The sequence below is a fragment of the Dipodomys merriami genome, unplaced genomic scaffold, assembly GCF_024711535.1.
Source record: "Dipodomys merriami isolate MVZ:Mamm:240054 unplaced genomic scaffold, mDipMer1.0.p SCAF_42, whole genome shotgun sequence".
Taxonomy (NCBI): Eukaryota; Metazoa; Chordata; class Mammalia; order Rodentia; family Heteromyidae; genus Dipodomys; species Dipodomys merriami.
The window spans coordinates 13,074,929-13,100,812 of NW_027205826.1; the positions used below are offsets into that span (position 1 = coordinate 13,074,929).

The following is a 25,884-nucleotide window of genomic DNA, read 5'->3' on the forward strand; positions in this document are numbered from 1 at the left end:
CTGTTAACCATCTAGGGAGAGTACTAAATATTACTAGTAATTTTCAGTAGGAAAGGTGCCTCTTTCAGTGTCTAGAAAGTCACTTCAACCAGGAGGAACACTATGATGTCTACTGAGTCATGGCCATACAAGAGAAAACTGTCCCACCAAAGATGCCACAACTGTCAAGTAAAAAGAATCTAGAGTATTTCCTTATGTTTCCTCCAATAGGAATGTTAAGTGAACGATAGTGAAAGTCAGGTCTGAGATGTATCAAAAAGCAAACCAATGGCTCACCTCTCATACCCAAGGATGGCATTATTCAAATCCTCATTCACTTGAATGAGCTCCACAGTTAAGTCCTCATTCTCCACCACCACAAGCAGGTCCATGATCCTCTCTTGCATCTCTCGGCCTATCTTGTACAGTTTCTATCAAAGAAAGGAGAGAGGTTTCTTCTTGTATACGAAGAATGTTCTATAAAAACAAGTAGTTTATATCTGCAATTGCCTCCACATTGTCGCCTATACGAAACTACCAAGGTAGAAAATTGCCAACAACTTGTCCTTCCTAGAAGATTGACTTTGTTTCTCTGAAAGTCAAAATAAGTGTCAGAAAAACAATGAGGGTACACAGGAAATGATGGCCTAGAATTAGAAAATGCTTTATGCTCATATACATGCATTGTTTATTAGCTATGCTATGCTAGGAAAAAAATCACTTATTTTCTAAGTTTTAAGTATTCTTATTGATAAAGAAATAACCACTTGTCCATTCTATCTCAGAAGCCAACATAAAAATCAGATGTGATGTGTAATGAACTCTGTAATCTAAAATGTAAGTGTCATTATTAATAATGGTAGACATAAGTTAAAGTACCATAATTTTATTTTTTACATTTAAACATTTAAAGTTTATGGTTATATTATGTTCTGATTACTCAGAATCATTACATTCTGACTACTCATAAGCTGACTACTCAGAATCACCGCACAGAGCCATGATGCAATCACCCAACTCAGCTTGCCAGCTTGTTCTCATAAGCATCCAAGAGACCCACAGTCCTTTTGCAGATTTATGATATAGTCCAAGACTGAGGAGCAGGATCTCTACATTTAAAAACCCAAAACAGCCAGGCACCAGTCACTCAGGCCTCTATTCCTAGCTACTCAGGAGGCTAAGATCTGAGAATCACAGTTCAAAGGTAGCCAGGTTTGGAAAGTCCATGAGATTCTTATCTCCCGTAAACTACAAAAAGAGCTGGAAGTGGAGCTGTGGCTCAAGTGGTAGAGCACTAGTCTTGAGCACAAAAGCTCAGGGATAATTGCCTGGGTCCAGAGTTCAAGCCCCAGGACTAGCAAAACACAAAAAAATTAAAACAAACAAACCAACACAACAAAAACTAACAAAAATACCAAGCTTCCCAATGTGTTTCTATGTACAGTGACATTTGAAAATTGCTGCTTCACAACTATTCTCTTCAGGAAAACCTCCAGTAAGCCTGAGGTATACCTGGCTGGTATTACTATTTCCTCCATCCCATCTTTGCCAGAATCTATCACACTAACATAAGGCCATTTTTTCTCCTGTAGTCACAGGAAACCTTGTTTATACATTACACAATTACATTCTCCCCTCAAGAAAGGATACTACTGAAAAATTTATGTTTTCGTGAGATCATTTAGAATCTCAAACAATCTATTCTAAGACTCCTGGAACTCTCTAAATAAATAAATCAAACTATTACTAACTGGTATTTAGACTCCAGGGTAAAAACCACTACTCTCCATAAAACGAAAAAGATATTTACAAGATAAAATGAAATGAAAAAGTGAAGCAGACAGACAGATGATGGACTGGGTTTTTATACCTACAGGAGGCCACCAGGAAAACTCTCCTATTTGCTAATGACATGGTCACCATCAGTACTGATACAGCACAGGAATCGAAGTTTTCCTTCATGTTTGAGATGATAAAATATATATTTTATACTTTGTGGGTTGTCGCAACCTGGGGCAACCAGGGACAAGACAATAACGTACACCAAACTGTGGAACTGAGGTTTGGGGCATTAGGGCCTGAAGTCTTCCACCAGCTCCAGATATCCTGGGTCCATTTTACAAGGTAAATTTATGTAAATGTACCTCAATAAATACCTTGGAAAATATGCAGTCACAATTTCCTGGAAGTCATAAGCACCAATCATGTGTTGTAACTTTACTCAAGGGATAAATAATTTTTATCTTAAGAAGCAGGTGTAAGCAGTAAATTGCTTACAGTTAGCATAGATTTCTGTCTATTCCCAAGTTCCCAGAAAGTCTGATGTGGAATTAGCCTACACCTGGGATAGAAATCCGACTTCTCTTTCAAGCCAGTACTGATTGACCTTTTCAGAAAACTCTCAGTCATCTGAGTGTTCATGTTGGGAGGAGGCATTCCATCTTCCCAATCTCACAGCTGGGCTTTTGGGGGCTCTCACAGTGGGCCATCTAGTCTCTGCCTTATAGTGGAAAAACCACCCTAGAAAATCAGTAAATAAATGGGTGTGGCCAAGTGCTAATAAAGCAAAGGGAGAGGGTAAGCTACCTGCAAAGGCAAGACTTTAGACTCAGCAGACCAAAGGTGTGTCCAGTATACTTAACATAATATTTAGAGAAGTAAGATTAAAATGTAACCCAAGAGCTGGGCACCAGTGACTCACGCCTGTAATCCTAGCTACTGAGGAGGCTGAGATGTGAGGATCACAGTTCAAAGCCAGCAGGGGCAGGAAAGTCCATGAGACTCTTATCTCCAATTAACCACCAGAAAAACAGTATTGTGCTGTGGCTCAAGTGGTAGAGTACTTGCCTTGAGCTAAAGAGCTCACGGACAGTGCCCAGGCCCAGAGTTCAAGCAATATGACCCACAAAACAAAACACACACACAAAAAACTATGTTATTTATAATTACAATGTTACTTATAATAACAATAACCCTATGTTACTTATAATACAACAATAACAAAATCTGTTTTGCAGAGTTGTTAAGAATAGGAAATGGTTTAACTGAAACCCTATGATGTTTTACGAACAGCAGACAGTCAATAAATACATTGTGATTGCTTAAGGAGGAGTTACTAGAAGCTTCTCTAGATAACTAATATAATCCTGTAATATTTTCATTATTATCCAGGACCAATGTCACACAAAGGGGGAAAAAAACCCACAAAACAACAGCAGCTAATAGAATCCCTCTGATGAATAAGAACTTTCCTTTGTTCTTGCTTTAAAGTGTATAGACATTTTCCCTCTTATTGCTCAAGGGCAGCCTTGCTAAAATAAGGTTAAGATCAAGGAAATACAATGGGTGTCAGATGCTTGTAGAAATTAATTTGAAATGAATTTGCAGCTAACATCAATAGCTTCAGGGTCACATGAAGACCCTGCCTTTGCCCTTTGGAAAGCAGATGGAATGGGAACATGAAAGGAATACCACATCTCTCAGCAGGCTTGCCAAACAGAATGTGGAAAACCTCTTCAAACGCTGGCCCACTCTGATCTTTGCAATTGATGTGTGTCTCAGAGGAGGGCCACACCACCTGGAAACAGCATAGATCAAGTAACAGGGACAAAAAAGATGGGTCACAGAGTTCCCCACAGTAGGCCTTTGCAGGGCCATGGATATGGAGAACCAGGAGAGGTGAATCAAAACAAGAGTGACAGTGGCTAGTGCCGGTGTCTATCACAGAGCCCCTGGAATGGTTTCCTTTGTAAAGCCCAAGGCTGGCTTCTAAGGCAGAGTGAAATTAACAACCAGTTCAAAGTTGGAGCTAGACAAAATGGACCTCATTAAGAGCACCCTCTTCTGACCTCCAGATGCCCGCAATCTCTCCACTAAGCACTCAGGAAGAACACAGGAAAGGAAATCCCTCTGCACATTCAGCACCCACGAAGGTAACCCTGGGTTCACCAACAGGGGGCAGTATACTGAAAGCAAGAAGAAAAATGGGGGAGAACAATGGAAGAGGTGGCATTGCTTAAGATGCACTGTGCTCATAAATTGTTATGTTGACTTGAAAACCCTTTGTACAACTACTCCAGGATAATGGTTTTAAATGACTGAACATCTGGCTTGAAGAAGGCAAAACAGGAAACAATATGTATGTAAGTTGTATGAAAGTTTCACTAGACAAACTATCTGTACTGTAATATCGTGCTATCAGCCCATAACATATTTGCTCTCTCTTAGTGCTCCCCACCCAGCCTACAAGAGACCAGACAATGTGTCTTATCTGCTCGAATAAAACCTCCTCCCTGCCACACCAACAGTGTGTGTGTGTGTGTGTGTGTGTGTGTGTGTGTGTGTGTGTGAGAGAGAGAGACAGACAGACAGACAGACAGTGAGAGACAGTGAGAGAGACAGAGACAGAGAGACTAGGATTTCAATTCAGTTGTGTTTGATTGGCAGGCACTCTATCCCTAGAGCCATATCTCCAACCCTAACACTGAACAGTTTCTGCATTCAAGTTCTTTCTTTATAACTCACAAGCTGCTTCATGCCTACAGAAGCCAATATGTAGTGTAGCTGTCTACACTAGAACATCAAGTCATGGATTCACAGCAAGAAAGGAGTGGAAACCACGGACAGAATTCAGGATTCTGAGAGTGAGTCTCATTCCCATTCCATCACTTGCTTCCCTCTCTGAATATTCAACTTAGTCCCTTAAGGGAGAAAGATAAGGCTCTTTGACTTTAAAAAGTCCCTCCTACTCTTAACACCTTACAAGTTCTTGAATGGTAGAAATAGAAGAATGGGTAGGGGAGAACAACTTTCCTTGTCTTCCTCTTATTCTCATGGTTTACTCTCAACATTTTTCTAATAAACCTAAGTGAAGCTTTCTCTAGTTGTCCTTTCAAAAAGTGAGCTGCCTGATACAGTTGTAATACTCTGTGTATACCTATGTAAATGTGTATACCTATGTAAATGGAACCAACTAACTTGAAGGGATAGGATGAACAGGGATGGGTGGGGAGGAGAAAGGTGGAAGGGATGAAATTGATCAAGATGTATGCTGTACTTATAAATTGGCATGCTGTAAGTAGTTAAATTATCTTGAAGTAGTTGTCAGGGCTTAAGTTAATAAATTTTGAGCTCTTTTTATTCTGAAATATTTTCTTCGTTCAGTGTCCTATTCAGGTGAGACAAAACATAAGAAAAACCAAACTGGGGAGATACTAGAGAAAGCTATGCAAGATAAAAGGAAGTTGCCCAAGATCAAGTGTACAAGGCCAAGAAAGCAAATATTGGAAACAAACATTGCAATTCTTCATTTTCTGTGACAACAACAGCCATCTGAACTCTCATGCTCCACTAGGGCAAAAGAACTCCATTCTCACCCAGTGAAGTTCAAAGTCCAGAAGGAAGGGCTGTCCATAGTACAGAATGGTTTTATTCTCTAAGAGTCTTCATATTAAAGCACAAGATTTCCAAGACCCACTAGGGCTTTCAGTGATCCCGTGGCTCAATATGAACTGGAATAACACAGAGATTTGAGTAAAATGTATTAAATTTCATATGGGAGGACATACACAGGGAACAGGTTCCAAATAAGCTAATAGTAAGTAGAACAAGAAGGCAGTTCCAAGTATACAAGCTGCCTTTAATGCTAAAGAATAATGTGACAAGACTGTGTTCCCTGGCTTAAGACAGCATGCACAAATCATGGGCTAGTTTTTGAAAGATGGAGGCCTTTCCTATATACCGGCCACATTCCTTTTGCCCACTAGATCTTGGACCATACTTTATGTCTTACTCAGCTTGTTAAGACATTAATCATATCACCAGGTGCCCTTTACTATGGTTCCTAATGGGGTTCAGCTAACAGGGCTTGCCAGTGGGAAATGGGAGACAGAAAGGAGAATTTACTCCTTCTTCTACCAACATCATTGTGTCTCTCCACATCATTCCTTCGTTGGACTTGTCCTTCCACATGGCTGCCCATCTCCTCTGAGGACCTCCTATGTGCTTGCAGTAGCCCCTGACGTACAAGGGCAGCCAGCCAGGAAGCTGACATCACTTGGAGGTCCCACTGCTACTGAATCCAGTAGATTAGATGAGGGTGAGAAGACCTTTGGAAAAATACATACGAAAGAATCATTTTGTTTTTCCATAGTCTGTTTGTGTGGTTTCCTTTCTACTTCTTTCAGTGTAGATATGTTCCTTATCCTTTCTCTCCATGGATGACATTATCACATTTTCTTTTTAGATCAACAGTTATTTAAATATATGTAAATATTTGTCAAAAGAAATTAAGAACAGGCTGGGAAGGTGGCTCAGTGGTAGAGTGCTTGCCTTGCATGCTCAAGGCCCTGGGTTCGATTCCTCAGCACCACATAAGCAAAAAGAAAAAAGCCAGAAGTGGCGCTGTGGCTCAAGTGGTAAAGCGCTAGCCTTGAGCTGAAGAGCTGAGGGACAGCGCCCAGGCCCAGAGTTCAGGCCCCACGACCGGACCCCCCCCCCCAAAAAAAAAAAAAAGAAATTAAGAACAGCATTCCCACACCAGATCTTTATGTGTTACTAACAACAACAACAACAAGTTGATCCAATGCCAGAACCCATTCAACTTGAATTGGCCATGAGCAGTATTCTAATGCTGATTTATAACCTAAGTCTCTTTACTATTGAAGGCAATACACAGCCCTGAGCCCTGACATTAAAATAACCCAACAAATTAGCATCACACTTCCAAATTCAACCAGATATCTACACCCAACGACTCTGAGACAAAAAGGGATTTCATGCTTGATGGAATAAAACATAAAATAGGATTCACATATTTAAATAGAACGTACATTTTTACTGAAGGACTGTTTGCCACAGATGGTGGAGAACAGGAGAGAAAAAGTCACAAATCATTTCATTTTCAAGCTCAGAATGGTCTGGAAAGAATATGTGAAATGAGATATATTGCTATGACCATTTTTGAAAAAAATCTGCTTTGTACCCTTGTACTTTGATATTTAATTTTGAATTTAACATTCTTGTTAACATCCTAACTAAGAAAGTTATATCTACAGAAAACTTCAATTATGAATGTTTTTAAAGGATTGCTACAATATGAATTCTATTTAATGCTTGGTTTCCTTTAATTTCATTTATTAATAGGATATGCTTAGTATTTCTTTTGTTTACAAAATATCATCTAAACTCTTCATTTTTATATTTACACGAACTAAGACCAGTGATGGTAAATGAGTTGCCCAAGGGCAAAAACCTCAAAAAACACTTACTTGCAAATTAATACATAATAATGATCCTAAGTAAAATACTCTAAACCTAACCTAATATACTAAGAGCCAATGATCACAACTGTTGATGTGCATCCTAAGGTATATTACTCTAAAGTTCTGTAGAATATTAACAGATATTTAGCAGGGAGGAATTCTTTCTTCACAAAAAATGCTCATTAATATTTGGCCAAACAATCTCTGAAAGTCTTACTATAAGCATCAACTTTACAAACCTCCAAGGAGAAATATAGTAGCTAATTGGTTTTGCAAACTTACTCAACCATGGGCATGATCTCTCACGAATATATTATAGTCTAAGCCCAATGAGTATAAAGAATATAGTTTTGCCTCACCATAATTTGTCATCTTAATTCCACCAGGATCTGCCTAAAAACCTGATCTGGTGTGTAGCACCTCAGCTTAGATGGAGTTGATTTATTTATTTAAATGTGGTTTGATTGTCATAAGCTTTCCTTCTGTAGCCCAGGCTGGTCTCAAACTCATGATACTCTGCCTAGCCTCTCAAGTGCTTGGTGTACCATCAAATACCACACTGGCTGATATGGTTTTAGTGGTTCTTTCTGTCATGTTGATTCATTTCCCTTTTTGGCATGACTTGAAGTCCTCAATGTCCTATATGGCTCATATTTTGAATCTGGAAGTTTATGCTCCCAAGGCACTGCTTTGAATTCTTTCCTTTTCCTTCACTCCCTCCCTCCCTCCCTCCTTCATTCCCTCCCTCCTTTCCTTCCCTCCTTTCTTTGTACCAGTCCTAGGGCATGAATACAGGGAATGGGAACCAGCTCTGAGCTTTTGTGCTCAAGGTAATGCTCCACTACTTGTAACACAGCTCCACTTTCAGTTTTCTGGTGGTTACTTGGAGATAAGAGTCGCATGGACTTTTCTGTCCCAGCTGGCTTTGAACCTCCATCCACAGATATCAGCCTCTTGAGTAGCTAGGATTACAGATGTAATCTCTGAATCCTTTTCTTATGACACATTCACATTCATTGACATTGTCATGTGGAGTAAAAGGTGTATCAGAGATCCTGGTGGTTTCTGGGTATAGGTTTCTGGGTATAAGAAATAACCTCTAAGGTTTTTATTTTTACTTTTTAAACAACTTAAAACCATCCATTTAGATAACCCTCCTGAGGCCTCAGACAACACAAAAACAAAGACCTGCACGTGGCCTATAGCTCACAGTTTGCTGACTCCTGAGTTAAGAGAAAAACACTCCAGCACATTCAAGATTGTTCACAATTGAGTCCTGCCCAGAACATGGAAGGAATGCACAGGATGCTCCACACATCTGAAGACTGCTAATATTTGCTCATTGTTCTTTCCAAGTGATTAAGGAAACTGTTATATACTAATATAACATTCTAAGAAATAAGGAAAGCTAACAACATGAGAAATGAGGAGTGGGAAATGAGGCGTGACCATGTCATGTAAACATGACCTATATGACCACAGACAGGTCCAGACGCTCTGTCCACTTGTTTCTTTACTAATATACTGCCTGCGTATATCTTTCCTAAAAACCACACCACTTTTCTCCTTGTCCTTATATAGGATCCCACCACATTTGGACAGATTTTATATTACATCATTTGTAATAGTTTACTGTGCTGTTTATAAACCAGTCATATTCACTAGCTAGAATTCTCAAAAACTAGGACAGTTTATTTCCATATCCTGTACCACATCATAGTCACTTAAGTCATTTGTTGAGCCAGAGGACACAGAGGCAATATTTACACACTGGCAATAATAAGAGACTAGACTGGACAAAGCTATAAGTGTTCTATTATAAGAGGGTAAGGATTCTACTTAAGTTACAACTGCATTTCTGGTCAGGGTCCAACTTAGATCTTTTTAAGTTTAGAAATCAGATGAAGTCAAGCTGTAAGAGGATGGACTAGACATTATTATTAACATGTCTTCTACCTCCAAAGCTCAAAGTTTCAGACCAGCTGTACCAATGGTCCCTGATATCATACTGTACCTGCAGAAGCTCTATGTCATCTGGGTTTTCAGACCCAGGCGTGTTCTCCAGCAATATGGCAGTCATCACTCGCACATTCATTTTCACCATATCCAATTCGCTGTGCAACTTTCCAATCTGTAGACAATAACACCCAGCAATCAGTAAAGCAGACACATAAAGACACCTACTGCCCAGTTCCAGAATATATACTGGAAACTACCTTCGTAAAACTATTTTAAGTATATTTAAGTTTATAGAATTATACATATAATTCTTGTGCAAATTAAACTGTCACCTTCTAAATGGACTTGAGATTACTTAAGAAAGCTGAAAGTGAAGATTAAAAAAAATCAGATAAGAACCAGTATTGGGAAGAGAGATGGTACTAGGTACCTAGTAGAAGGTACTAGAACCTGGAAAAAATAGAATATATTATCCTGAATTTTTTTGTAACTCATGGGGGGGGGTGGAGAGAAGAAGAAGAAAGAAGAAAGAAGAAAGAAAAAGAAGAAGAGGAGGAGGAGGAGGAAGAGGAGGGGAGAGGAAAAGGAGGGGGAGGAGGAGGAAGAAGAAGAACAGAAGGAGGAGGAAGGAAGGAAGCAAGGAAAGAAGGAAGGAAGGAAGGAGGAGGAGCAAGAAGAAGAAAGAGAAGAAGGAGGAGGGGAAAGAAGGGGAGGAAGGGGAGGAGGAGGAAAAGAGGAAAAAGGATGAGGATTTTTAAAGTTTTTTAAAAAATTTAAAGGAGAAAGGATTAAAAATATTACTTTTGTTTCCTGGATTAAATTCTAAGAAGAATTTAAGCATATTAACTTTTATGTAAGAAACACATAGTTGATATTAGTTAATACACTAAGTAAGGTTTAATCTTTAATGGTAGTTTTATAAAAGGACATAAATGAGCTTCAAAAAATTATCTCTGATAAACAGACAAAACAACATAATAAGGTGAACACCTACACAGCTTTCTGAAATAATATATGGATAATCCTATTGGTAGAGAGAAAGCAACTGGCAAATGACACAAGATCCAATTCATAGCCAAAGACTCCTCAAAGTCCTCAAACCTGCTAGCAAAGCACAACTAAAGTGTGAACTTTAGAATCAGACAGAACTCACTGAAAGTTCTCCTGAGGGATGAGCAACAATTACGTCACTAAGGCTCAGTGTTCTCTAAAATGAAATACCTATATCCTATAGTGTAATACATTTGTATACACACACCTGTATATACATATACATACATATATATACACACACACACCTCACACACATACACACATGTTGCTTAGAACTTAGAAAAAGTATCAATAAATACAGTTATCACTGTTGTTACCTGTTCTGGGACTAATGAAATAGTCGGGTTCTTGGTAGCAGTTATGGATGGAAGAGCAGGAGCAGTTGGGACCGATGTTGGTGCATGGGATGAGATTGGAGCAGTCTATCAGTGTGAAACATGGAAATGTTACACTCTGAGTTAGCATAGTAATCTTAAGCCTAGTTTCCTCCTTCAGCTAACTCTGGCATTGTCAAGCCAAAGTCCTGGATAAAGGACATTAGCCCACAGTCAGCCATCAGGTACTGACATGTCTAATATGTTGTAAGAGTCTTAAGCAAATGACTTAAGAGTCATAAGTTGTTAGATATAATTAACTGAATTATAATTTAATAAAGTACTCTTGGTTTTTCACACAGATCTACCTGGTGAGATTGTCGCCACTCTCTCTTTGGATTATAAGTCAATTCATGTAAAGTCTTTTCAAATCATAGCTGGTGGGGCATTTCCTCTAGCAATGAAGAGCTTCCTGGGTCATGACCTTCTCAGCAATATTGGATGGACAGCGCTAAGCATGGGGCTTTATTTTATTATTTATTTATTTATTTACTTATTTATGGTCAGTCATGGGTCTTGAACTCAGGGCCTGGGTCCTTTAGCTCAAGGCTAGCTCTCTACCACATTGAGCCACAGTGCCACTTCTGGTTTTCTGGTGGTTAACTGGAGATAAGAGTCTCATGGACTTTCCTGCCTGAACTAGCTTTGAACTGCAATCTTCAGATCTCAGCCTCCTGAGTAGCACCTGGCTTAGCATGGGCTTTAGACCAATGCTTCTTAGCATTAATATGTCAAAAAATATTTGGAGACCTAACAAAAAGGAAGACCATATTTACACCCATACTTCCTTATTATATCAGACATTAACAGCAAAGTCTGATGATGAACCTTTGTTATTTTGTACAATAGGGTGACATCCTCCCGATAAATTCAGCTTTCTCTTAAACTGCTCAATCCCTTATCCTAAGAGAATGCCCAAGGAACATATAACATTACTTTACATGGGTTAAATGAGAGCTTCCTACCTCCTGTCTTGTTTCAGCCTCTGCGTCTGAGGGAGGAAACTGGACACCTTTCTTCAGCAAGTCCAGGTACACTTCTTTCACCTCAGTTACTTCCACGCCTCCTGGAAAACCCTGTGACCAAGTCTGAGTTCAAGAGAGAGAAAGTTCCAGAGTTACAACCATAGCAAAACCAAAGTTCTTAAGCTTATGATGGAAAAAATGCAATTATATGAACCTTACCCAGAGAGAGAAAGCTACTCTTTGACTATCCTGGATAAAATGTTCCTTTTCAGAAGGTATAAACAATGTCATAAAGTATTTTAAATAATCAGACTTTCATGCATCATTATCTTGATAAAATTCTGGATATAGGTGTTATCCATCTCACTTTCTCTGTTTTTTTTTCCTATACTAAATTCAAAAGTAATAGGAAGATTCTAATAGTAGATCTTTGACAAAGTGGCCTTGAACTAGTCAGTTCTCCACTTTAGAATATAGTTTCCATAGCTACCAAACAGACGTACTATTACTATGGATAGAACAAGAACTGACAGGGAAAAAGGGATGAGAGGACTATGAAGTCTTCAGAAAAAAAGGTGCCATTGTGCCAAGAAATTATTATTCCACATCAACCAAAAAGATGCTTTCCAGTTCCTTTTTGACAACCATCTTTATAATCTTAGAAATTTACCATCCCATGACGTGTACAACAGACTTACCTTAATGAATTTCAAGATTCTATTCTGAATGACTAGTGGCAAGTTGTATCTGGGATTCAGCAGCTTAACTAGACTATCTTTGACAAATTCCTTCTTCACAATCAAAGACTGGAAATTCGGCCCACAGTTCTGCATGCACATATCAATCAGCTAAAATAAGACAGAAAAATTGAGCATTGTACTTCTTGTCTCCTCAATTAAGGCAGACATTGCTAAATAATGATCACTCATTTTCTCCCCAGATGTATGGTAGCTCAGTACCAGCGGCTTAGGCCTATAATCCTAGCTACTCAGAAGGCTTGAGATCTGAGGATTGTGGTTCAAGTCCAGCCCAGATGGGAAAGTCTGTGTGACACTTATCTCCATGTAACCAGCAAAAGGGTAGATGTGGAGCTGTGGCTCAAGTGGTAGAGCTCTTCAGCAAAAGATCTCAGGGACAGCACCCAGGCACTGAGTTCAAGCCCCAAAGAGCACTGTTAATGACACCAGGAAATAGTGCAAATGCTAAATGGGAAATACAAGCATAACATATGGGCTCTATAGATAGGTAACATTTGTCCCAGGTTCTCAATGGTAGACCTTGGGTTTTCCTGTTGTCTTGGCTTTAGTAACTACTCTAAAATATGTCCTGGTTTTCATATAAATTGTAGTCAGCCTAAATATAGACCTTAATAAGCAAGTATGGTGATTGAGGGCCAGGTGTCCCTGTAAGACTTTTTGAAAAGGCTATTCCTAATCTGGGCTTTGAAAGGGGGCTAAGAAAATAGAAATGAGCATAGAGCTGCAATACATTTGGCTACTGTGTGGATCTGGAATATCTCCCAAAGGTTCAGGAGTTAAAGGCTTGTTCTCCAGCCTGATGCTACTGGTGACAACTTTAACAGGGGTGAGCCAGTTCTTAGTGAGTATGCCTTCATAGGGAACTGTTCCCTCTCCCTCACTCCCCTCTCTCCTCTCTCTGTCTCTGTCTCTGTCTCTGTCTCTCTCTCTCTCTCCTGCTTCCCAGCCATGAAGTAAGTGGGTATTTCCACTATGATAGGGTTCACTGTCCAAGCCGAAAAGCAACAGAGCCAAGTGATCATGGACTGAAACCAAGAATTAGAAAGAAAACTTTCTCATCACACATTAGTTACCTTGGGTATTTGATATGGAAGATGTGAGTTCTGAGCATGAAGATAAACACTCTTGTTTGTCTCTGGCTTTTTAATACAGGTAAAGTGGGGACACTGGGATTAGGAGCGGGGATGCCATATTACTCAGACATTTACAAGGCAAAGTAGAATGTGGACTTGAATCCTCTGAGTGGTTTCTGTTAGTTTATTACCATCACATCCCTAACCCAGACTTCAAGACAAAGTAGCATCCTGAAAAGGTTTTCAGGGAGTACTCTACAAAGGGAACTGGAGGACAAACAGCAACCCAACAGCAATAATGACAATAAAAAACCAACACCAAAATGACAGAACTATCTAGTAGTCACCCACTAGTATAGGCCAGATACTGAAAAGACCTGAAGTAGGGTAATCTGTGCAAGTGAGGACAGGACAGGATTTGAGAAAAACAAAAAATCAAAAAACAAAAACACAACCAGAATAATTTAAGAGTGTGTGATGGAAGAAGAAGAGTGAATGAAAGTTAAGTGTTTTCACCTCTGCAACAGACTGAGGGTACCAGAGTGGAAATTTGGGAGTGGATGGAATGGTATTACGGGGGATTTTAGGAGCAAAAATAATGGGCTGAAATTTAGGTACTTTCAGTGGGAAAAGAAAAGGGGGACATTCAAGTAGATGGAAAGCAGAGAGCTGTCCAGACGTAGCTGCAGCTCAGGAAAGTGAGGGGTTCATCATTATTCTGATGATAAACAGAGGAGAGGATAGCTGGGGCACGGGACCACCTATTATTCAGGCCAGAAAAACCTAAGGAAGGCAGCTGGAGAAAACAGAAAACAAAACATAAAGTAAGGACAAGAGAACACTGGTAAGAACAAAAGAGAAGATTCCAGGAAGAAGGAACATTAAAACAGCTAGAATATGGACAGAAAAAATTAGCAGGGTGTGCTGGTAATTGGGGTCATTAGACATCTTCAAATGAGCTGAAGAGCTGAGGCACAGCGCAGAGTTCAGGCTTCAGGCCCCACAACCGGCAAAAAAAAAAAAAAAAAAGAATCTCACAGATTTTCCTGCCTGCTTCAAACTGTGATCCTCAGATCTTAGTCTCCTGAATAGCCACAATTCCAGGTGTGAGCCACTGGCACCAGCAAATAATCATTTTTAATAAACATAGGCTAAGAGATCATATGAAAGAATTACATACAGGAAGTTCCTTCCTTAGTTACTTACTGTTTTACTTTGTTCGTTCCTTCCTTCCTTCCCTTCTTTCCTTCCTTTTTGGCCAACAGTGTGGCCTGAACTCAGGGCCAGGGTGCTGTCCCTTAGCTTTTTCACTCAAGGCTGGTGTTCTATCACTTGAGCCAGAGATCCACTTTTGGCATATTGTTGGTTAAATAGCGATAAGATTCTCATGGACTTTTCCTGCCTAGAGTGGCTTCAAATTGTGATCCTCAGATCACAGCCTCCTGAGTATCTAAGATGATAGGTGTGAGCCACAAACACCTAATTTCAGAAAGTAGATTTCTAAAAGCAATCTAAAAGCAAAATTAGCTGTCTATGCCACCATCTTTAGTTAGAGAGGTCACAAAAGCCATAACTTGACCAAGATAAGCTATCAGCATCTGTGGAGAAAAGAAGTTCTGAAACCTAACTTTCCCCAATACTGTGTATATTTTGAATATTACTTTCATGGTAATACAAAAAAAGCAGCAGGAGACAAAGCTATAATTTTAAAGCAATGTGGAAAAGAGCCAGAAGACAACCCAACGCTGTGTCCACGTAAGCTATGTGTAACACAAGAAAAAAAAAAAACAGTGAAAACAAAGAAAAACAGAAACAAAACCCCAGATACAATAAAAGTAATTTGTACTGATACAGCTGGTTAGACCACGTTGAAAAGCTGAATTACAAATGGCCTAGAGCTTGAGAATGTCTTAAAATGAGTAAGTTTTCAGTCGGTCAAATACCGAGAGGGCAAGTAAGTACCCTAGCTCAATGTCAGTTTATACACATCTTTGCCTGGCTGTTTTGTATGAAAGACATGGTCTCTACATCTCAGCTCCTCTCATAATGAAGCAAATAACATACCTCTTGGTAAAATTCTACATTTTTACAAACTAAGTTTTGACCCTTGCATCATAACATTTTTTGGTAACAGTGAACACAATACTCTCAAGAAGTATTGTACACATAAAAAAAATCAAATTGTCAACAAGAAATTCTGAGAACGTTAACATCTGGATATCAGCAACCAGGCCCATTGTATTTTCCCACTGGAATCCAGACCGTCAGATTTAATTACTTCTACATCGCTTCCTCCATTATGTCTAAAGTACTCAACCCCCAGCCCAGTTAGTCATAAAACCTATGGTGGGGACTGTAAAAAAAAAAAAATTTACATAGTCGGGTGGGGGGATAGTATGGGAAGGGATGAGAAGGGGAGACAAAGAGGAGGCAACAATGCTTGATAAGAAATGTACTTGTCATCTTGTAACTACTCTGTACGGTATTCTCACAATTAAAAAAATATAAAAATAAAAAAATTACATGGACTGTTTTACGTATTTTGAAACATGGTTTGGTGCAAATGTGTTCAGAAAACCTATCTTTGCAAAAAGGATAATCAAGAATCCGTTTACTAGCTGGGACAGAACCAAGTAACCAAAATGAGTGATTCTAAACTTCACTACTTTCCCAGTGTATTTGACTGGACAAAAACCCCCTTATCTGAGCTTGGATATCTGCAAAATAGACAACATATTTACCTCTAGAAGCTTGTTGCAGGGAGAGGTTTGTTTCAAAGACTCAACAGAACGTTGAGTGCAGAAGTCTGTTTTCAGAACTCAATACATGTGGCAACTACTGTGATCATCTGCTTCTGTGGTGGCTCAGGAGAAAAAGTGCTGATCAACAAATAGTCGTATTCTCTTCACAGAGGGATGAAAGAAAAAGAGCTACTTGGCAGTTTCATTTCTCACTGAACATTTCCACACTAGGCACAGTGGTTTCAGGTTTGACAGAGTTGAAGACTACACCTGGACTACCTCCGATAACCATGCTAACATCCTTACCCTACTAAAGAATCTTGGAAGAAAGCTGAGTCTTCTCATCTCTCATGACAAGCACGGGGGGCCGGTCATGTTTTATGTGTCTTCTGAAACCACTACAGCTCTCCATCCAGTGGGTGTTCCATAATGGTCTATTAAAATCCACTGATTCTCAGGAACCTGTTCAACAACTTTCTTTTAGACAATGAGAGTAGTATCTGGCTGAGATTAATCACAATGGAACTCATTCAAGGAAAGTCTATAGTCTCAGACTCAGAGCAGGCTTTATAGCCTGGTAGCAGTGCTTTTTAAAAATCAAAACAGAAGTACTGACTTCTTGGGCTGAGTGTATAGCTCAATGGTAGAGTACTTGTCTGCCAGCTAGAAGGACCAGGGTTTAAAGGCCCAGCACTGCAAGAGCAAAAAACGAAAGAAATGAATGGCTTCTTGACAAAATTGTTCTATCAGTTGACAGGAGGGCATCAGGATAGAGTCAGATCCCATCAAAGACTTAATCAAAGATAACAAGTCGATGGAGATCCAAAAAGACAAACAATATACATAACATTTATAATTGGCTTGAACAGGCTCTTATCACTTCATAGCAATTAGAGGAAAATGTCACACAAGAGGATAGCTTTTTAAACAGTCTGTTAGAAAATGTACAACTGCATTTGACAGACACCGGGTGATTTCGCCTGTGCCTAGTTTCCCTCATAATTCAGCGGGGCTTACGTGAATACTGAACTTAGCGCCCAGGCCTTGAACACACCTCTGCAAGGTATTTAGGTGGACTGAAGTCTGATCACATAGGCCATCAGAGTCACAACTTGGGGACCCTTATGTACAGATGCCAAGAGTCAAAGGAGAATTTTCTCAAGGAGCTAAGGTACATTCCTGTTATCTTGGTTTTGTTAGTGATGACACACCTTTTCACTCTCAAAACTGTACTGGTTTGGATGATACATTGCAGCTAGCCTCGCTATGTTTACAAACATGCCTATAAAGTGCAGTCTGCATAAAACCATCAAGAGTCAAAGGCCCATTTAAAGAGAAGTTGAGACAAAGTAAGTCTTTTCACAACCTTAATGTACTCTAACTCTTGGGATAAAGTTGTTGTGTTCTAACCCCTAACCCACGATACTCCTCCTTACTTTTGCACAGATTTTAGACTCTCTTGTTCTTACATACTGATATGGAAATCTCAAGGCAGAAGGTCTATAGCGATGAGGTAAGGTTAACAGAAGAAAAGCAGCAAGCAGGTAATGACTTTAGCGGTGATGAATGGAAGAATGGAGGGTGACAAGAATAAACACTCTGGCCCCCTTCAACTTGCTCAGGGAAAGAAGTGCTCCATCCTCAGAGAGGAGGGACCCTGATGGAGGATGATATAGACACAGAGATAGCACCACCAAAATGTCAAGAAGGCTGGACGAAACACAGAGGTAAACCATTATAACAGGAAAACAATAGTCAGGTGGCAAACAATAATACTCCATGCTAGAATACAGAAAGTAGTACACATTCATCTCCTCCTATCCTCTTCCTCACTCAAATTCTCCTCATCTTCTGCATCCTTGAGATCCACTTCATTTTAGAGAAAGTCATTCCTTAGAGTGGATTCATTTCTTTATGCCCTAGCTTGCTAGAACCTTATATGAGTCCTTCAGTCTTTATAGGCACTACTAGGAGAGAAGAGGTGAGGCCACTGCATGGACATATTTAATCAATTCAGCTGACCCCATGCACTGAGGCATACCTAGCCTTGCATCACACATGCAGAAGGGTATTAATGGCACAGATGAAGCACTGTAGACTGCTATTTTTAAGAATCCTGATGCTTTGGGGGGGGGGGAGTGGGGGTGGAGCTTGAACTCAGGGACTGGTTGCTGTCCCTGGGCTTTTGTGCTCTAAGTTAGCCTCAGCTCCACTTCTGGCTTTTGGGGGTTTAACTGGAAGTAAGAGTCTCCTGAAATTTCCTACATGTGCTGGCTTCAGATCTCGATCCTTAGTTCTCAGCTTCCTGAGTAGCTAGGATTACAGTGGCTGAGCATCTTGATTCATTTAGACAAGCAAAGCAGTACAGAGTCAGAGCATGGAACTTAGAATTCAAGGATTGGTATCAAATCTCAACTAGACTACATAATAACCTGTGTGTGTGTGTGTGTGTGTGTGTGTGTGTGTGTGTGTGTGTGTGTGTGCGTGTGCGTGTGTGTGTGTGTGCACGCGTGTGTGCGCATGTGCGTGCATGCTGGACTTGAACTCAGGACCTGGGTGCTGACCCTGAGTTTTTTTTGCTCAAAGTTAGTACTTTACCCCTTGAGCCATAGCTCTACTTCTGGTGGTTAATTGGAAATAAGAATCTCAAGAGACTTTCCTTCCCTGACTGGCTTTGAACTATAATTCTCAGTCTTTTGTGTTGTTACGATTACTGGAGTGAGCCACCAGTGCCTGGCCGTAGTAGCCTTTTAAAGTTACAAAAATCAGAGTTTCCTCATCTGTGAAATGGAAATACAAGCATCTCTGCGGATGTCCTGAGGATCAAGTAGGTCCAAGCATTTCTATTTTGTTTTAATTTTATTATCTTTAAGTACTTACACAAAGGGATATCAACTTTACATTGTCAGGGTATGAGTACAATGCATCTTGATCAATGTCACCTCTTCATCATGCCCCCTTCCAACTGTTGCAACTCCATCCATCTCCTCAAGCTATTCCAGGCATTTCTATCCATCACGTTCAATACCAGGTAGAGCAAAAGCAAAACAAAAGAAACTAATGGCAGGTCCGCTGTTCTGATATTGCCACAGAAGTACCTTACTCCTTTCTCCATTGTTTCCTTTGTTCTGTTATCTAAAGTGGCTGCCACGTAGTTAAGGGCAAGGGAGAGTTCAAAATCAGTGAGAGCGGGAAAATGCCCCTAAAACTATATTCAGATCCCAACTGGAGGGTCTCCTTAAGTGACTGTAATCATGAAGACTAATTCAATTCATTTCTTCTCTTCTAGTTCATTTCCAAGTACACAAGATGGTATGTACTTCCTTCTATATGACACTAGAGCCTGGAAGCTCTGCCCCACAGCGCTCTGAATAAACATTCTCCCACTTCTTAAACACCATGTGATGTTTGTCCATCAAGGCCATAACCATGCAAGACCCAGGGCCACGTGTAGGTAAATGAAGACATGCAGAAGAAATGAGAAGGTCACACAGGCAGCAGGCAGGACTTGCAACACATACCAAAGTAAAAAGAGAAAACTCACCAATGTGACTGACGAGGTCATATGGTGCAAAACAGGGTGGGGGAAGGGGAAATGGGAACATGTCAAGTAAAAGTCCATACCATAGACAATACAGTGCATATGAGACTTAACTTCAATCAACAAAGAACACTCTCAAAATTACATCGCATGACAGAACTACCGTGAAAAACCCTGGGCAGCCAATACCTCAGGATCCCACAGGGTTGTTCAAGGCAGCAGAAAGCCAACAGAGAGTAAATCTTCAAGACTATAATCACTCCATCTTCAACAAATAACTAAAATATATGTACACGAATCTTCATCTGTTCAGCACCTACAAACTTTTAACCATCAGTTCACCTGACTAGAAAAAAATTATCTCTATGACTACTCTTTCTTGCTACAAATCTAGATGCTATCATATTTAACTGAACTCTATTCTGTTGATTCTCCATGAAGAGAAAAGTCTTAACTCACATAGTCTATAACTCTTTGCTCACCCAGTAGCTACCATATATTTGTACTTTTGAATCCCAGATTAAAAAAAAAGTCTCTATTGGAAAAATCATAGAGTCTAGTTGTAATATTAAAGTACTTACTGACAAGGTGAGTTGGATTTCCTTATGGTTATAGTTTCTGGAGATCCTTTTCTTCAAAGCTTTCACGGCATCTTTTGGCCTGTAGCAAGAAATACACTGACATCACCCCAAGCAGTATCTCTAAAAAGCATCTGTATGACCCAAAGAACAGAGGAAAGCAAGACCTTGGCTCTACTGTGTCAAGCAAGGTGGGTCTCTTCACTCCTCCCTTCTCTATTTCCTAATGAAGATAGGCACAAAACACCACCTGCCCCTTGCTGAGAATCAAGTAAAATGTCTACATAAGAGTATTTGCTTGAAAGCACCGCTCATCCAGGACACGTGCTCAGATCCACTTCACTCCAACAGTGCTCAGAACTGTGCAGGAATGGCAATCCCCAAAATGATGAAGTTGGTCACACTACACTAAGACTACTAGTACTTTTCTGAGTTACCCTGTAGGCAGGGGGGGCTGTAAAAGGAATTACAACAAACTAGGTCTGTTTCTGATGTGCCACAACTTTATGTTGCAAAGAAAGAATAGCAAGCAGAGGATCAAAAATCAGTTTACAAGATTGCTTTTTTATACTATCAGTGAAGAAACTGGTATTAACAGCAAATAGGGGGAAACAATACACAGAGGATTTTACTCAAGATTACAGAGGTAAAACTTATAAACACTTAGAAGTATTAGCCATAAACATTTTCCACTAACACACAAACCAATAATCAAGTTGCAATGACTGTCAGTTCTTACTTTACAATATGGAGGAAAAATCAAGAGAACTGTATTCTTGTTTTGTTTTGTTTTGTTTTTCCAGAAAAGGATATTTTTATTCAAGTAACTGCAAATAGGAAAGAGAACTGTATTCTTTATGATGACCTATAGTTACCTAAGTTTAAACTAGTAGGCCCTTGCTCATGACTTTGAAAAAAAAAATAATTTAGGAGCCGGGTGCTGGCAGCTCACACCTATAATCGTAGCTACTCAGAGAGCTGAGATCTAAGGATCAAGGTTTGAAGCCATCCAGGACAGGAAAGTCCATTAGTCTCATCTCCAATTAATCACCAAAAAAACTGGAAGTGATACTGTGGCTCAAAGTGGTAGAGTGCTGGCCTTGAGCAAAGGCCAGTGCCCAGACCTTGAGTTCAACTGTTAGGAATGGTAAAAAATTTATTTATTTTTTTTTTTAGTTTCAAAACTGTATCAAAAGACAACAGATTGGCCAGGCATGGAGGTGCACAACTCTATTCTCAGCTACTCAGGAGGTGGAGATAGCAGAGGAACACGGTCTGGGGAATACCCTAACAAAATTGCTGTAAGACTTTATCTGAAAAATAAACTAAAAGCAAAAGACTGGCTCAAGTGACAGAATGCTTGCTAGCAAGCTTGACTTCAATCCCCAAGTACTGCAAATAAAAACACAAAGGCAGCAAAGCATTTAAGAGCATAAAACAAACATAAGTGAGCTGGCATTAGGGGGGAAAAAAAAAAAAAGCAGAATAAAGACTGCTAGATTGTTTCCGGATAATTGCAAGGGCTGCCCACAGACTGGTTAACACCAGAAGTCAACTAGCTCCTCTATCATATTTTCCAGTTACATAAAACACTGGCAATCAGAGCAGGGCCGGAAAAGTTCCTAAAAGGGGAAACAATCTATCTCTTTTTAAAAAATAGGTTTTTTTTCTTTATCTTTTCAAAAACAAGGAATTTGAACTCCAGTTAAAATTATGAAGGAAAAGGCAAAGAGGAAACAAATTATAATAGTCTTAGATACTCCAAGTGCGGAACCGAAGAAGAGGCCTCTGATTTCTTCTCAAGGTAATGGGTGTTGAGGAATGAGGAAAATACTGTTCCCACAAGAACTCCAACAGTGTGGACCCGGGAAAACATGTCACAGTTCTGATGCTCCTTCCCAGGGACAATGGTTTGACCTCTACCTGAACTTACCCGTCCTGGGTGGCATTAATTATGTCACAGATGTGCATGAACTGGCCCCAGTCTTCAGTCTGAACTCCAGCAAATGTAGCCTTTTCTGCAAAGCATACGAAATGTCAGTTCTCCTGAGATAATCAGCCTTAGGGTATACCAGTATCATTTTGTTTAGATTACCAAAGGGCAGAGTGACTTTCTTTCTTTCTTTTTTCTTTCCTGAACATTTCCCAGTAATTCAGGAATCAATCAGAGTCAAGTTCAGAGTATTGCTGTGGCAACAGTAATGAATGACTTATTAATAAAGACTACTCGTCCAACACCTGGTTTCAGGACCAGAACTGCTAAAATCTCCATCTGCCAGTCTTTCAGAGAAAATCAACTCCAGAACTGGACTGTTGCTTATTGAGCAGTCAGTCACCTACAGGGTGAAAAGCACAGTGCTTAGCATTTTATGCAATTGATTTAACACACTATTGGAGATAATATAACAGAAATTCAGAAAGATTAAGGTAAGGACTCCAGTTGTACAGGAAGTAGGAAGAAGGACTTGCATTCAAATTGAGGTTGTTTGACACCAACTATTTCATTTGTTTATAGGGAAGAAAGGAGGGAAGGGTGAGCACTCAGAATTACTAAGTAAAATTACTTCTGGTTACCTATACTAACCAAGGCAGTTCCTGTACCTGGAATAGGTATGTTCTCTCCAGACATCTTCAAGAGCACAAAATACTGGGGCTAGAGATGGTGCTGTGTACTCAGTTACTCAAGGCAGAGATAAGAATCATAGCTTGAAGCCCATCTCATCAAAAAAGCAGGAGACCCAATCTGAACAATAGCTACAGCAAAAAAGGGGGTCTGAGGGGTTGTGGCTCAAGTGGCAGTCACTTTCCTAGCAAGTATGATGGAAATGAATTACTATCTTCTTAGAAAGATCACTAAGCACCATCACATAAACACCTGGAGAGCAAGGAAGCAAAACAATTTAAAAAACACCGGATACGAAGAAGAAATAATAATAACTGGCATGACTGAGTGAACCCCAAGAGTTTAGCTTTCTTCCCACCTTGGAATAGAGACTATTTGAATACTCCTACTCACCCTTCAAAAGCCAGAGCAAGAGTTTTTCACTTGCTTTTCCATAAGTTGTGTGCATTAGGCATTTCTCTTGTATTTTCAAGGTGTCCTCTAGTAACTACCACAAAGTGTGTCCAATGGTCCTATAAGTGACTTACTCGAGGTCTGAGATTCAGGTCCGGTCCAGGTCCAAACCAGGTATACACAGCTGGCAGTTAATGTTTACCCAGCTAAGGAATTAACCAGACCTGCTACAGTTTCTGTTGTCTTTGAAGAGACAACAGAATCTGTACTGGGTCTGAATCTATGTTTGCCCAGGGCTCATTTCTAATACCCACTGTCTATCAGAATACCCCTCAAGGGTAGCTCTTCTCCTAATCTCCTAAAGGCGTGAAAACTCACGCGCAGTGGGGCATAAGGGATCACCCAGCAGTCAACTTGATCCCCGACCTGGAGCTTCTAACCAACAACTAGTAGGTTCTCAGGATTGCATCACCGCACTAAGATTCTTGACAGATAATGCCACACCCCAACCCCAGGGGAAGGAATGGGGGGGGGGGGGAGGGAAGGGGAGGCAGAGAGGAGAAGGAAGCTGGGGACTGGTTGAGAGTCCAATCACCAGTTTCTGCTTCCACCTTAGTGATTCAGAACCCAGGCTTGGGAAGGTAGATGCACCTGAAGGAAACCTGAGCGTCCCCGGCGGTCTCCAACGTGGGCTCCCCAATCCCTCTTTCCTCCACTTCCATGCCCCCCCCAAATAAAACAAGACCCAGCAACAATAAAAACACGTTTCCAAGTCTCTGTTTACCCAGAAAGGTAAACCCAGGGGGTTGCACGAGCTAAGATCGGTTTGAAGGGACCTGCTCCTCCAGGGAAGCCACATCAATTCACCTCCCTAAGTCTCTTCTTTCACCCCCGTGAGTGAAACAGGCATCACACACGGTGCCTTGAGAGAGAACAGCACTTCGGCAGCAAAGGACCTTCTCTGGGCCAAGAAGTTTCTGGCTCGCGTGGTAAAGGTGCATGCAGATCGCCTGGCCCGGGCGCTGTGGCTCACCTGTCTGGCATCCACGGGGGACGTGCATTGGCTGGGGAGTGGGGGGAGCTCAGGATGGGAGGGTCGGAAAGAAACGCACGGGGTGCCGGGGAGAGCTGCGGGGGAGGGGGGAGGAGAGGGCTGGGGGGGAGGGGGGAGGGCTGCGGGGGAGGGGGAGGAGAGGGCTGCGGGGGGAGGGGGAGGGGAGGGGTGGGGGAGGGGAGGGGTGGGGGAGGGGAGGGGTGGGGGAGGGGAGCGCTGCCCTCTGGGTCCAGCTCCGCCGGTCCTCCGGGGGGCCCAGCACCGAGCCCGGTGGAGGAGGGCGGGGGGTGGAAGACAGGGGGTGGAAAGGGCTCCGCGGTCCCCGAGGTCTGTCTGTCCGGATGTCGGTCCCGCCCCCCCTCCTTACCTATCAGGTGGCCCACGGAGGTCGCGTAGGGATCCCGGTGACTCTTCCCAAACGCCATGGTCGCTCCAGAGACTCGGCGGCCCAGGAAATCCGCCTCCGCCGCCCGGCGACTCCCGGCTCCACCCCGCTCGCTCCGTGCCCCCCTGTCCCCACCCCCTTCCCGGCTCCTCCTCCTCTGGGCTGGAGCGCTCCGCTGGCGCCGGCGGGCAGGGACCGGGAGGCGGGGAGCCGGGGGCGTGGCCTGTATGCGGGCGTGGCCTGTATGTGGGCGTGGCCCGGCATGTGGGCGTGGCCGGTGCACCTGCCGCGCCCGCGCCCAGGGGCGTGGCCAGGGCTCCAGGTGGGTCCCCCTCCGTAGGAGGCCGCGGTGCTGCCCAGCACCCAGCCCCAGGTGGGGGGCTTCTTGCCACCTCCTCCCTTTTAAAGAAGTGGGGCGACCCAGCAGCCCCAGCTTGGGGATTGGATATCCTTCGCGTCCCCTTTGCTGTGCTTGGGAGACCAGGTAGGTAGGATGAGGTTATTCTAACACAAACCTCGGAGTCGCGGTCAGAATTCAAGGAAGGACCGCTAGGTCAGGCACCTGCAGCAGAATGAACCACAGCGAAGTGCGTGCCCCACGCCCATCGTCACCCCCGGACTCCCAAGTTGGGACCGTCTGTGCTCTGCCTTTTAGACGGTCGCTGCAGGTGGAGGAGGAGCGCTTGGCTTGAAAAAGTGTGGGGAGATGGAGGGGGGTGGGGTGGGGGGCTCGCCGGCCCCAGCAGCCTTTTTGTCTTTCTCCCATTTCCTGGAGGGACAACAGGGAGCCGGCCACACACACAAGCTCTCCATTTCTAACCACATCTCCTAGGAGCCCGGCTTTCCAGCCTCTTTGTGCGAAAGTGAAGAGGGATTTATCCTGGTTGCTTTGGCAGGAAATGGGTTGGCTGTAGAGCTGCTTTGGAATGCCAATCTGCATTTGAGAAGCCCGACCCCTCTCCAGCTACCCCCACCCCCCTCTCTGAACCAGAATGTATCGCCTTTTCCTTTGCATTCAATTAACACCAGCAGAGTGACGTTTGATGTTTACAATCTCCTGTGAGGAACTAGTTAGAGAGAGGGGGAGAGAGGGGAGAGTATAGCCAGGCAAAGCTAATTAGCCATGTGATAGACACCTCTTCTGTC

The 25,884-nt window shown here is 41.8% G+C and overlaps 2 protein-coding genes across 4 annotated transcripts in view; one reads left to right on the forward strand and one right to left on the reverse strand.

Moving 5' to 3' along the window:
- Positions 1 to 24,831, reverse strand: part of Tom1l1 (target of myb1 like 1 membrane trafficking protein) — a 42,383-nt gene extending 17,552 nt beyond the window's left edge. For 2 of the 3 annotated variants that reach the window (XM_069993262.1, XM_069993264.1), the window contains exons 1-8: positions 24,721 to 24,831; positions 22,217 to 22,301; positions 20,287 to 20,365; positions 12,291 to 12,440; positions 11,593 to 11,715; positions 10,571 to 10,675; positions 9,256 to 9,372; positions 277 to 410 (exon numbers count right to left, since the gene is read on the reverse strand). In XM_069993262.1, the coding sequence (XP_069849363.1) occupies positions 277 to 410; positions 9,256 to 9,372; positions 10,571 to 10,675; positions 11,593 to 11,715; positions 12,291 to 12,440; positions 20,287 to 20,365; positions 22,217 to 22,301; positions 24,721 to 24,778 (851 nt within the window). In that variant the 5' untranslated portion in view covers positions 24,779 to 24,831. Of the gene's footprint in view, positions 1 to 276; positions 411 to 9,255; positions 9,373 to 10,570; positions 10,676 to 11,592; positions 11,716 to 12,290; positions 12,441 to 20,286; positions 20,366 to 22,216; positions 22,302 to 22,378; positions 22,463 to 24,720 lie in introns of those variants that run through there. The other variant, XM_069993263.1, reaches the window with a different exon arrangement.
- Positions 24,777 to 25,884, forward strand: part of LOC138807271 (uncharacterized) — a 127,321-nt gene continuing 126,213 nt past the window's right edge. The window contains exon 1 of the mRNA XM_069992832.1: positions 24,777 to 25,222. Within this exon, the coding sequence (XP_069848933.1) occupies positions 24,777 to 25,222 (446 nt within the window). The remainder of the gene's footprint in view (positions 25,223 to 25,884) is intronic.